This window comes from Heterodontus francisci, chromosome 18 (assembly GCF_036365525.1).
Source record: "Heterodontus francisci isolate sHetFra1 chromosome 18, sHetFra1.hap1, whole genome shotgun sequence".
Taxonomy (NCBI): Eukaryota; Metazoa; Chordata; class Chondrichthyes; order Heterodontiformes; family Heterodontidae; genus Heterodontus; species Heterodontus francisci.
Genome location: NC_090388.1, coordinates 71,970,629 through 71,982,378, shown reverse-complemented (window position 1 = coordinate 71,982,378; position 11,750 = coordinate 71,970,629). Strand labels below are relative to the sequence as shown.

Sequence of the window (11,750 nt, the reverse complement as noted above, 5' to 3'; positions counted from 1 at the left end):
TACTTGCCTTTATTAGCCAAGGCATAGAATACAACAGCAGGGAGGTTATGATGGAGCTGTATAAAATGCTAGTTAGGCCACAGCTGGAGTACTGTTTTGGTCGCCACACTATAGTAAGGATGTGATTGCACTGGAGAGGGTGCAGAGGAGATTCACCAGGATGCTGACTGGGCTGGAGCATTTCAGCTATGAAGAGAGACTGGAAAGGCGAGGGTTTTATTTTCCTTAGAGCAGAGAAGGCTGAGGGTAGACCTGATAGAGGTATACAAATTTAAGAGGGGCATAGATAGGGTAGAGAGGAAGAAACTTTTTCCCTTAGCGTAAGTGTCAATAACCAGGGGCATGGATTTAAGGTAAGGGGCAGGAGTTTAAGAGGGGATTTGAGCAAAATTTTTTTCACCCAGAGGGTGGTTGGAATCTGGAACAAACTGCCTGAAGGGGTGGTACAGGCAGGAACCCTCACAACATTTAAGTATTTAGATGAGCACTTGAAATGCCCGAGCAAACAAGGCTACAGGCCAAGCTCCATAAAATGGGATTAGATAGGTGCTTGATAGCCAGCATGGACACGATGGGCTGAAGGGCCTGTTTCTGTGCTGTATAACTCTAATACTCTATATCAATGATTTGGATGTGCGGACCAAATGTTGTAGATGACACGAAACGAGGTGGGAGTGTGTATTGTTAGGAAGATGCAAAGCGGGTTCAAATGGATTTGAAAAGACTTAGCGAGTGGGCAAGAACGTGGAAAAATGTGAGGTTATCCACTTTGGCAGGAGGAACAGATGTGCAGAGTATTCCTTAAATGTAAAAGATTAGAAAGTGTAAATGTACATAAGGACCTGGATATCCTTGTCAATAAGTCACTGAAAGCTAACATGCAGGTGCAGCAAACAATTAAGAAGGCTAATGGTATGTTAGCCGTTATCTCAAGAGGATTTGAGTACAGGAGTAGTGAAGTCTTACTTCAATTGTATAGAACCTTGGTTAGACCGCACCTCGAGTACTGTGTGCAGTTTTGGTCCCCTTACCTTAGGGAGGATATTATTGCCATAGAGGGAGTGCAATGAAGGTTCACCAGACTGATTCCTGGGATGGCGGGACCGTCCAATGAAGAGAGATTGGGGAAACTGGGCCTGTATTCTCTAGAGTTTCGAAGAATGAGAGGTGATCTCATTGAAACCTACAAAATACTTAAAAGGGATAGACAGGGTAGATGCAGTTAAGATGTCTCCCGCGGTTGGAGAGTCTAAAACCGGGGGACACAATTTCAAAATAAGGATCAAGATGGGGAAAAATTTCTTTACTCAGCGGGTTGTGAATCTTTGGAATTCTCTACCCCAGAGGGCTGTGGAAGCCCAGTCATTGAGTATGTTTAAAACGGAGAGTGACCGATTTCTGGATACAAATGACTTAAGGGGATATGAGGATAGTGTGGGAAGTGGAAGATCAGCCATGATTGTATTGAATGGTGGGGCAGGCTTAATGTGCTGAATGGCTAATATTCCTTTGTTCATATCTTTCTGCCTCCCCCAAGCAGCTTTTAAACATTACTTTCCTAGGTACTGAATATTAAGATCCCAAACAGATTCAACAGGACACCCTCCACCAATAGAGCAGTTACCTGACATCAGAATTCATCCTGGAACACTTATTCAACATCAGGAACCTTCCTTACTGTACAGCATTACTGCTTTCAGAAGGGAAGCAGCAGGCCACAGGACAGGGTGGGAGGGATGGTGTTAGGGATGTCAATCAGCGAAAATATCCGACTGTTCTGGTGCAGTGCAGGTGGCGTTGTCCATTAGTATTCTATCACAGCTTCCGTTACCATTCAATTAGTTCATCATTTTTTTAAACAAACTGCAACGTGGGATTATATAGGATCAGCATGATCAAGGAGGCGGCTGATTGACACTTCATCATATATGTATTACAAGAATCTTGCAAAGTACCCCAATTAAGCTTGCAGTACAGCATTAAGCCAATCAATACTGCGACTTCAACACAGTGATCAAGTATAATTCAATTGCAATACCAAGCAATGACAGAGAAAGATAGCGCTCCCAAGGGTTTGCTTGCAAAGTAACAGAATGGTAAAATTATTTGCCAAGAAATAAAAATTATTTACAGTCATCAGGTAAAAGTTACTTTATGATCAGTTGTACTTTTTTTCAAGGATAGGTATTATAAATTTATTTTCTCAGAACTGCATACCTGGAAAGCTATAGCTTGGCTCAAGCTATCGAGGGCAGGGTCTTCACCATCGTCAGTTTCCTCCTGCTCCTCCTCCTCCTCCTCACTGGAAATGTAGAAACATCCTTTGAGACATGTACTCAAATCAAAGCTCTTTTTAAAAAAACTTGAATAGGTTAACAATGTGTTATACGCACATTTCTTCTGGTTCACTGATTTTTTTCTTTTTCTTTTTCTCTCTCTTTTTGGGGGGTTCTCGCTCTCCAAGCATGTTTTTTGGGCAAGCATAGCTCAAATGGCCATAATCCTGTATTCAGAAATTAAGATCACATTTTAATACAGTAATTAAAATCTCAACTTAGATAAAGCAAATTGCTTTCTCGAACCTTAAACGGAATGCTGGTGATCTGCAGTACAATTACATTTTGACTGCCAAATTGGGATTGTACAAATTGATTGCTCATAAATGTAACGATAAGTCTGTGTGACATACTAATTTACCAGCAGATTGATCTTCTGCTGGGTACTTTGTTGCTCAATGCTCAAGTTGAAGAAAAAAAGTCAGTTCATATGCTCTGACATTACCTCTCATTTCCATGGGATCAAAGATTGGTTGGTTCTCCACTATAGACTATTCTTCAATGTCAGCACATTTACGTATAAACACATGTCTTGACTAACATTTTGCTGATATTTGAGATTATGACTGGTAAAATGCATGTTAAATTTGCCACTTTTGCTGTATCCAACAACTGCAGCTGAATGCAGTTACTCTGTGCCCATGATTTACAGTACAAAGATGCTTTAACATAATGCTACTATTTGGTAGAGGGAGGGAGCATAGGGACTGAAGCAGGATATTAAGCGCAATGCATAGAAGGAGATGCCAAAAAGGAGGAATGAAATTTCTTCCATGTGAATATTCACAGATGCCATCCATTTCCATGGACCAAATGTGGGTGAAGAATATATTCATTTAATAGTACATTGCATCATCCCACTGTGAAAATGTCATTGTCAAATGACAATCATGCTAATTTTCAATGGTGCTTTTCTTGCAGTGGAGCTGAATAACATTATGTCAGATGATTCCACCTGTAGGAACACGAATAGGTTATTTAGCCCCTTGAGCCCATTCCACCATTCAATGAGATCATGGCCAATCTGTGACCTAACTCCACATACCCACCTTTGCCCCATACCTTTGTATTAAACAAAAATCGACCAATCTCAGTTTTAAAATTAACAACTGAGCTAGCAACAATTGCCATTTGCAGAAGGGGATTCCAAACATCTACCACCAATTGCGTGAAGAAGTGTTTCTTAATTTCACTCCTGAAAGGTCTGGCTCTAATTTCTAGACTATGCTCACTGATCCTAGACTCCCCAACTAGCATATATAATTTCTCCCAATCTATTCTATCTGTTCCTATTAATACCTTGAAAACTTCAATCAAATCACTCCTTAACTGCCTAAATCCCAGGGAATACAAACAAAAGTTGTTTAACTTCTCCTTGTAGCTTAACCTTTGGAAACCAGGTATCATTCTAGTAAATCTATGCTGCATCCCTCCAAGGTCAATATATCTTTCCTGAAGTGTGTTGCCCAGAACTGTTCACAGTACTCCAAGGCGTTGTGTAACCAAGGCTTTGTATAGCTGAAGCATGACTTCTACTGCCCGCCACCCCACCCAACCTTTTATTCTATTCCTCTAGATATAAAGGTGAGCATTCCATTAGCCTTTTGATTATTAAATCATCGATAGATACAGAAAATAATCAGTGTATCTGAACCCCCACATCTCTTTGAACCACCAATTTTCTAGTTTTTCACCATTTAGAAGGTACCCTGTTCTATCCTTTTTAGATCCCAAGTGGATGACTTCACACATTTCTATACTGAAATCCATTTGACACGGTTTTGTCCATTCACTTGATCCGTCAACATCTCTGTAATTTTATACTTTCATCTAAACTGCTTACAATGTTGTCCATCTTTGTATCATCACTAAATTTAGATACGTGGCTTTCTATCCCATCATCTAAGTCAGTAAATAGCGAACAGTTGAGGCCACAACACAGATCCTTGCGGACACCAAGTCACATCCTGCCAATTAGACTGTCTTCCCATTATCCCTACTCTGTCGCCTTCTGCTCAGTCAATTTCCTAACCAGGTCAATAATTTGCCTTCAATTCCATGAGCTTCAACTTTAGCTAACAGAATCTTATGAGAGACTTTATCAAATGTCTTCTGGAAGTCTATATAAATTACATCCATAGACATTGCCCTGTCCACTACTTAATCACCTCTTCAAAAATATCAGATTTGTCAAACATGACATACCCTTTATACATCCATGCTGAAAATTTAAGGTGTTTAATCAGCCTATCCACAACTATAGACTTTAGCAATTCCCTGAAAACAGGCATTTGGTGACCTGTCCGTAATTTCTCTCCTACTCCAACCCTCCCCAAGCTTCTCAAGGTCTAATAAGAAATTACTGCAGCCTAAGGTAATATGAATCTGTTTTTAAAAAAGGCATCAAAATCTGTAGGATCACTTGCACAGCCAATGAAACAACACCCAAAGTTTGAGAGAGTGAAAGAGAGAGAGAAGGTAGAAGGCAAAGAAAGAGGGAAAAAGAGAGCGAGAGCAACACACACACAGACAGACAGACAGACAGAGAGGGAGAGACTGTGATCAAGATCACTGCTGACAGAATGCTACAGCAAGTGTGCGGGCATCCAGTGACTACTTTGTGCAAGCAACCAAATGCCGGAGCCCAACACAGTGAACAGAAAGTAAGTTAATAAATTAATCTTCTCATTTAAAGCTTCTTTACAAAAATGCACATTTGTTGTTTTGATAAATAGCCAGATAAACTTTTAATGCCTTTACCTTTCCCACCCTCCCCCCATGTAAGACAAAAATTGTAATGTGGCTCCCCACGCAAAAAGGGTGGACAACCCTGTCCTAGAGTATCAAAGGACTTTGCGTTTGTTAATGAGAATAAGCCTCCACAACTTACAACAAAGTTTCAACAGTTGATATTATAAGCCTGGTTAATAAGTTCTGGCTCATTCATAACAAATGATACCCCATAATAATGCTCCAAGTCTCAAAACCAACTAACAGAAGGCTGTGCAATTTCAAATTTCTTTCTATGGATTCAATTTTGTGGGTGTCTTTAATTTAGTTCTGGACTGTAATTATCCTTGGTTGATGCACATCGACATACATTGCATTCATAGTGTACACTATATATGGTGTAGCCCACATTGCAGCAGTGAGTGAATTTCAGGGAGGATCTGGATTGTGTATGATGTGGGGATTAACAGTGGGGTTTGTGTTTAATCCCCAGGTCTGTGCCTGGTGAATGCTGAATGTTTTACCAAGGTTCCAATGCCAACTTTTTGATGTTTCATTTTATGCTAGCAGATCTGTCAATTCATCAAGTTTTGGATAACTTAACACAGAACCACCTCTTCTGAAACCATTTTTTGTAGTACTGTCATGTCAGTAAAACCTAAAGAATTAGGTTAGTGCTTGTTGCATGTTTTTCATTTAAATGTTTTGTACTCACTCCACATTCATAACATCTGGATTTGTCAGTGTAATTGCGCCTTCTGATGAATTCGGATGCTCTTCCGTTGTCAACTGCAATACTCGCCTTCACTGTTCTGCCAAACAACTGCAGTTAACAAGAAAAACAGAATCATTTGAAAGGTTATTATGTCAAAGACAAGGCAATTCTTATTCAGTTGAAAATGAAATTAAAATGGAATTGAGAAGCGATTAGCTCACTTGCTTGTTGTTCAGCGCCCTGGTACAGTTATATGCTGATTCTCTATCCAGAAACAGAACAAATGCCACACCTTTGCTTTTTCTAGAATCTTTGTCCCTCAATACTGTAACTCTGCAAACAAACAGGTACAGTCTCAGCAGATTTGAATAAAAGCTAAAAAAAAGTCAATAAACATTCTTCACAGAGGCTACACAAGTGATTAATTTACTTAGAGTGCAAATAATGTTACCAGCTAAGACAGAGAGATCCTAACCTGGTATATCGTGCATGATATAACCAAACTCAATACTCTACTCATAATGCATCTCTGGGGACTGCACTTCAGCCAATTTGAGATCCATTCTTCAGTTGTACTTGGTTACACAAAAGCACCAATTTCTCACAAAACTATACAAATACAAGTGACATAGCTGGACATAAAGTTTAATATTGATAGCTTAATAACTACTAACTCCAGTAAGGCTGCATAAAACAGTATGATATACATTGGCCTGGATTTTGCAGTCACCGCTGACCTCGAAGAAAGCCTCGCTGAAAGATCTAGTCATCGCTATGGTGAGAACTTTAACTCTCTCTTGATTGTCGTGTTCTTTCATGAGGATGCCCAGCGTCAAGCTGCAGTGATGCCATGAAGCTCTCCAAGCAGTCAATCATATTAAAGAATTTTTACGACCCAACCAGGAAATGAAAAGCAGTAGTTAAAACATTTTTTTATAAAGTGATTTGATCGAGAGCAAAATAAACTGGATCAGACAGATGGGGGTTAAGGTGGAAGCTGAAATATCACAAATAAACTTTAACGTGTTTAATTATTTTTAAAAATCTTGATTAAAAATCTAGTAATTAATCATAATGAGACATTTAACAACATTCCACAAATATAAAATAATTTTTTCAGGCCGAATGAGTTGTTCCATTATTGTTCAGAATGGCGTTAAAAACCCTGTTACACCTCATTGAGCAAATTTTAACTTTTTAATAGGGCTTCTAAACAGGGAAATGGGAAATCGGCTGAGCAGGAGGAGACAGAAAGTAGGGATAATGGGCAGGATTCCGCAAGAATCTGTGTCGGGGCCTCAGCTATTTACTGTCTATGTTACCAACTTAGCTGATGGTATAGAAAGACACATATCCAAATTTACCAATGACACAAAGACAGGCAGCATTGTCAGCAATGTAGATAGAAGTATAAAATTACAGAGATATTGATAGATTAATTGAACGGGCAAAACTGTGGCCAACAGATTTCAAACATAAGCAGATGTGAGGTCTTCCACTTTGGACCTAAAAATAACAGAATAGGGTACTTTCTAAATGGTGAAAAGAACAAACAAAGAACAGTACAGCACAGGAACAGGCCATTCGGCCCTCCAAGCCTGCGCCGATCTTGATGCCTGCCTAAACTAACACCTTCTGCACTTCCGGGGCCCATATCCCTCTATTCCCTTCCTATTCATGTATTTGTCAAGATGTCTCTTAAACGTCGCTATCGTATCTGCTTCCACCACCTCCCCTGGCAGTAAGTTCCAGGCACTCACCACCCTCTGTGTAAAAAACTTGCCTCGCACATCCCCTCTAAACTTTGCCCCTCGCACCTTAAACCTATGTCCCCTCGTAACTGACTCTTCCACCCTGGGAAAAAGCTTCTGACTATCCACTCTGTCCATGCCGCTCATAACTTTGTAAACCTCTCATGTCGCCCCTCCACCTCCGTCGTTCCAGTGAAAACAATCTGAGTTTATCCAACCTCTCCTCATAGCTAATGCCCTCCAGACCAGGCAACATCCTGGTAAACATCCTCTGTACCCTCTCCAAAGCCTCCACGTCCTAGAAACAATGGCAGTTCAAAGAGACTACCTAGGTAGAGGGTACATAGATTAAAACGTCATGAACATGCACAGAAAATAATCAAAAAGGCGAATGGAATGTTGGCCTTTATATCTAGAGGACTAGAATATAAGGGGGTAGAAGTCATGCTTCAGCTATACAAAGTCCTGCTTAGATCACACCTGGGAGTACTGCATGTAGTTTTGGGCACCACTCTTTGGGAAGGATATACAGGCTTTGAAAAGCGTGCAGCAAAGCTTTACCAGAATGATATCTGGATTCTGAAGCTTAAATTGCGGGAGAGATTACACAAACTAGGGTTGTATTCCCTGTGGGATTTATAAGGGTTGGTTGGTTGGTGGGTGGGGTGAGGGGGGTGGTAGTCCACATCGCAGCCTACGGCAGAGCAGAAAAGACAGACTGCAACTTCAGGATTTCTGCATTAATCTATGCTTGCGCTAAATCCTGACGTTGCGGTCAGATTCAGAGGAGTAATGACAGCGCCATCAAAAACGCCACAAGTTGCAGGCTATTATATTGATGGAAGTAGAAATCCTAGCAACATATCTGTTACTCAATAAATTCATGTTCAATGCAAATTAAGCATCAGCTTGACTTAACTGGAAGCACTTTTGACCGAGTCAGTAGACTGTGGGTTGAAGTTTCACTCTAGGACTTCTAGGCTGACACTTGTGCAGTACTGACAGATTGCTGCACTCTCTAAAGTAACATCTTTTAAGTGCCTATTCCAGTGGTTTAGGTCAATGCTAGAATCTCATGATACTATTTGATGAAAAGAAAACAGTTCCCTCGTTATCCTGGTTAGCATTCTATTTTCAAAGAATCGTAACCTATTGCTACTTGTGGAACCATGCCATGTGCAAAATGGTTTCTGCATTTGCCCACATAACACTTCAAGTTAGTTCAATGTATGTGAAGCACTTTTGAGACACTTGAGAGATGAGGGATGACATAAGGAAAAGTTTTCATTTTAAAACCTCTTGGGACAGGCCGTACCCAACCAGCCTGTGCTTGCAAAACTCAAAACAGTGTCCAACATTAGATGTGATTCCACAATTGGACAACATTTGCTAAATAATCCACAGTGTGCTAAGAATTACACTGACAACCAATTTAAGATAGCCAGTCGGGCTCACAGCGTGGCGCATTTGTGCGTACTGGAAGCTACATATATTAATACGCAGGGTCCTGTTCTTCGCAGACAGAAAGAACATGTACACACATTGCACCTGTTTCAGCTAAACAAAGTAACTGACAGCCATTCGCTGGTTCATTCCTCAGGGCAATGCCTTGACTAGAGTCAAGCCTGGTTTAAATTTCAAACAATGTTTGGCAGTTAACAGTCACCATAAACTGGTGCATTCTCCATGGCAACGCTTCTACCAGAGTCCACTCGCCAACCAATCAATACTCTCTTCTCACACCGTATAAATTTGTTTCCCTTATATTGGTAATCTTGCAAATTGTCCTGATGTGCGTAAGAAAAGCTTCTTCAAAATTTCTCTATTTTCAGCAATACTCAAGTTCTGTACTACCAAACAACTATATTTAGATAAAGGCATTTCAGCATAGATTACTCCAATCCACAAAACCTCACACCATAGTTACATTTTAGGAACTAGAGCAGCTGCAAAATTGACTAAAATCCTGTTCCTGATATCAAACTTTAATGAACTGTGGCAAAATGGAAAAAATAAACTGATGTACTAATATATGGCTTTGTTACAAATTTGGTGCGCCGTGCCGTAGATACCTTCTTGGGTTCAGTGGTGTCAGTGACTCCCGTAAGTGGATCATCATGCCTCAAACTATCCAATATCTACTCATAAGATAGCACAACCCAAGGGATGTATCAGATTATTCCCTTGACATCCAAACTGAATATCTGTACTTCTCGAAACTTTATAAAGATGGATGAAGAAAACAATTGGTGAGACAAGGCCACATAGAAATTAACATCTTGTGTTTACATAACATCTTTAGTATGGAAAATTATCCAAGGCATTTCATCGGCACCAACAAACAAAATTTGCTGCTGATTCAAAGGAGATAATAGAAATCATGACAAAATGCTTGATCAAAGAAGTGACCTTTTGTCAGAATGAGAAAAAGTTAAAGATTTAAGCAAGTACAGTAACAGGGAAAGGTGCTGGTGGTTGGGGTGCGGTGGAGAGAACAAAAAAAGGTTTGTGATTGGGCGGAAAGTCTGTTAACTTAATTCTCCTAATCCCACTCTGACCTTGGCCTCCAACACCGTTTCAATGAATCGCAACAGAAATTCAAGGAACAGCACCTCATCTTTGATTGAATACTTTACAGTCTTCTGGACTCGACAGTGAGTTGAACCATTTCACGTCATAACAACTACTCTCATTTTTATTTGCTTTTTGTTTCTCGTGTATTTTTTAATCTTATTTTTGAACAGCAGCTGTTGGGGATGATTCTGCTTTTTCCATTTACACATCATCTACACCCATTTTTTATTTCTTCCCTTGTCCCATCACCATCTACTTTTGCCTTGCACCGCTATCCCTTTTGTCAGTTAATCTCTCCTGCCTGCCACTCAATCATAGACCTCTCTGTTGGTTCTTTCCTCATCTCCCCTTCTTTCCCTGCTTCTGCCCTTGTTTAAATGCATTACATCTCTAACTTCTTCCACTTCTGATTAAAGGTCGTTGACCTGAAAGGTTAACTGTTTCCCTCTCCGCAAATACGGCCTGAGCTGCTGAGAAACCGTTAGTCAGATTCACTTCATTTAAAAATCAGCGCAACTTGCCTTTGTGTAACATTACAAATGAATAAATGCACTATGTTTACCCACATTATTGGATGACCTTGCTTGACTTAAATAAACTAACTTCTCACTACTCTTCTGCATTTAAACTTCGCATAGCCTTGCTGGACCTGACTGCCTAAAGGCTGTCTTAGCAGTTTGTCTTACAAGCCCTGAACATGGAATTTTTTCTCTTTTTGTTAGTCTGCTTCCTCGGGCGAAAACTCAGTCTACCCGAGCAATGCAAAATAATATCCCAATGAAGGAGCAGTAGATATTCTCCTTCCATCTAGTTGTATTACATCAGTTGGAACATCAATTAAGTAAATCCAAGCTCTAAAATGTATCAGGTTCAATTTGGTACCTTGCTTCCTGTCCAACTTGCTCATTAAAATTGTACCCCAGCTATTACTTTGTGATTTTGATACTAATCCAGGCAAGTTAGGCAACAAATTCGTCAATATTATGTTCCACCTACTTCACAGGCAGTTTTGCAATAAAAACAAAATGGCATACATCCCTTAGAAGGCACTGCGACCACCTCAAGAAATGATTCCATTGCCTGCTTACAGAGCCCACGTATTCCAGCTGCATGAAATTACCAATTTCCTTTTACCAAATGTTCAATTACCACTTGTCATAAAACTATCCCAGCTAAAATGGTAAACATCTGCCAGCTATATACTGGTCAACAATGACCTGGTATCATTGCTAGCCTGTACATACCATCCCCTGATATTTTTGGAAGGCCAAGAATATGACTTTGTAGTCAGTGTATGTACAATATAATTAAGGGGAATCTAGCCACCAGAAATTAGCTACAGAACTAATGTGGGCGGCACATTGGCGCAGTGGTTAGCACCGCAGCCTCACAGCTCCAGCGACCCGGGTTCGATTCTGGGTACTGCCTGTGCGGAGTTTGCAAGTTCTCCCTGTGTCTGCGTGGGTTTCCTCCGGGTGCTCCGGTTTCCTCCCACATGCCAAAGACTTGCAGGTTGATAGGTTAATTGGCCATTATAAATTGCACCTAGTATAGGTAGGTGGTAGGGAAATATATAGGGACAGGTGTGGATGTGGATGTGGTAGGAATATGGGATTAGTGTAGGATTAGTACAAATGGGTGGTT

The 11,750-nt window shown here is 40.3% G+C and overlaps 1 protein-coding gene across 1 annotated transcript in view; it reads right to left on the bottom strand.

The window, feature by feature from the left end:
- Positions 1-2,284: 2,284 nt before the first annotated feature.
- The window catches only part of zcrb1 (zinc finger CCHC-type and RNA binding motif 1), a 48,899-nt gene continuing 39,433 nt past the window's right edge, over positions 2,285-11,750 (bottom strand). Inside the window, exons 5-8 of the mRNA XM_068050978.1 lie at positions 6,003-6,114; positions 5,782-5,889; positions 2,394-2,503; positions 2,285-2,321 (exon numbers count right to left, since the gene is read on the bottom strand). Of these exons, the coding sequence (XP_067907079.1) occupies positions 2,300-2,321; positions 2,394-2,503; positions 5,782-5,889; positions 6,003-6,114 (352 nt within the window). The 3' untranslated portion in view covers positions 2,285-2,299. The remainder of the gene's footprint in view (positions 2,322-2,393; positions 2,504-5,781; positions 5,890-6,002; positions 6,115-11,750) is intronic.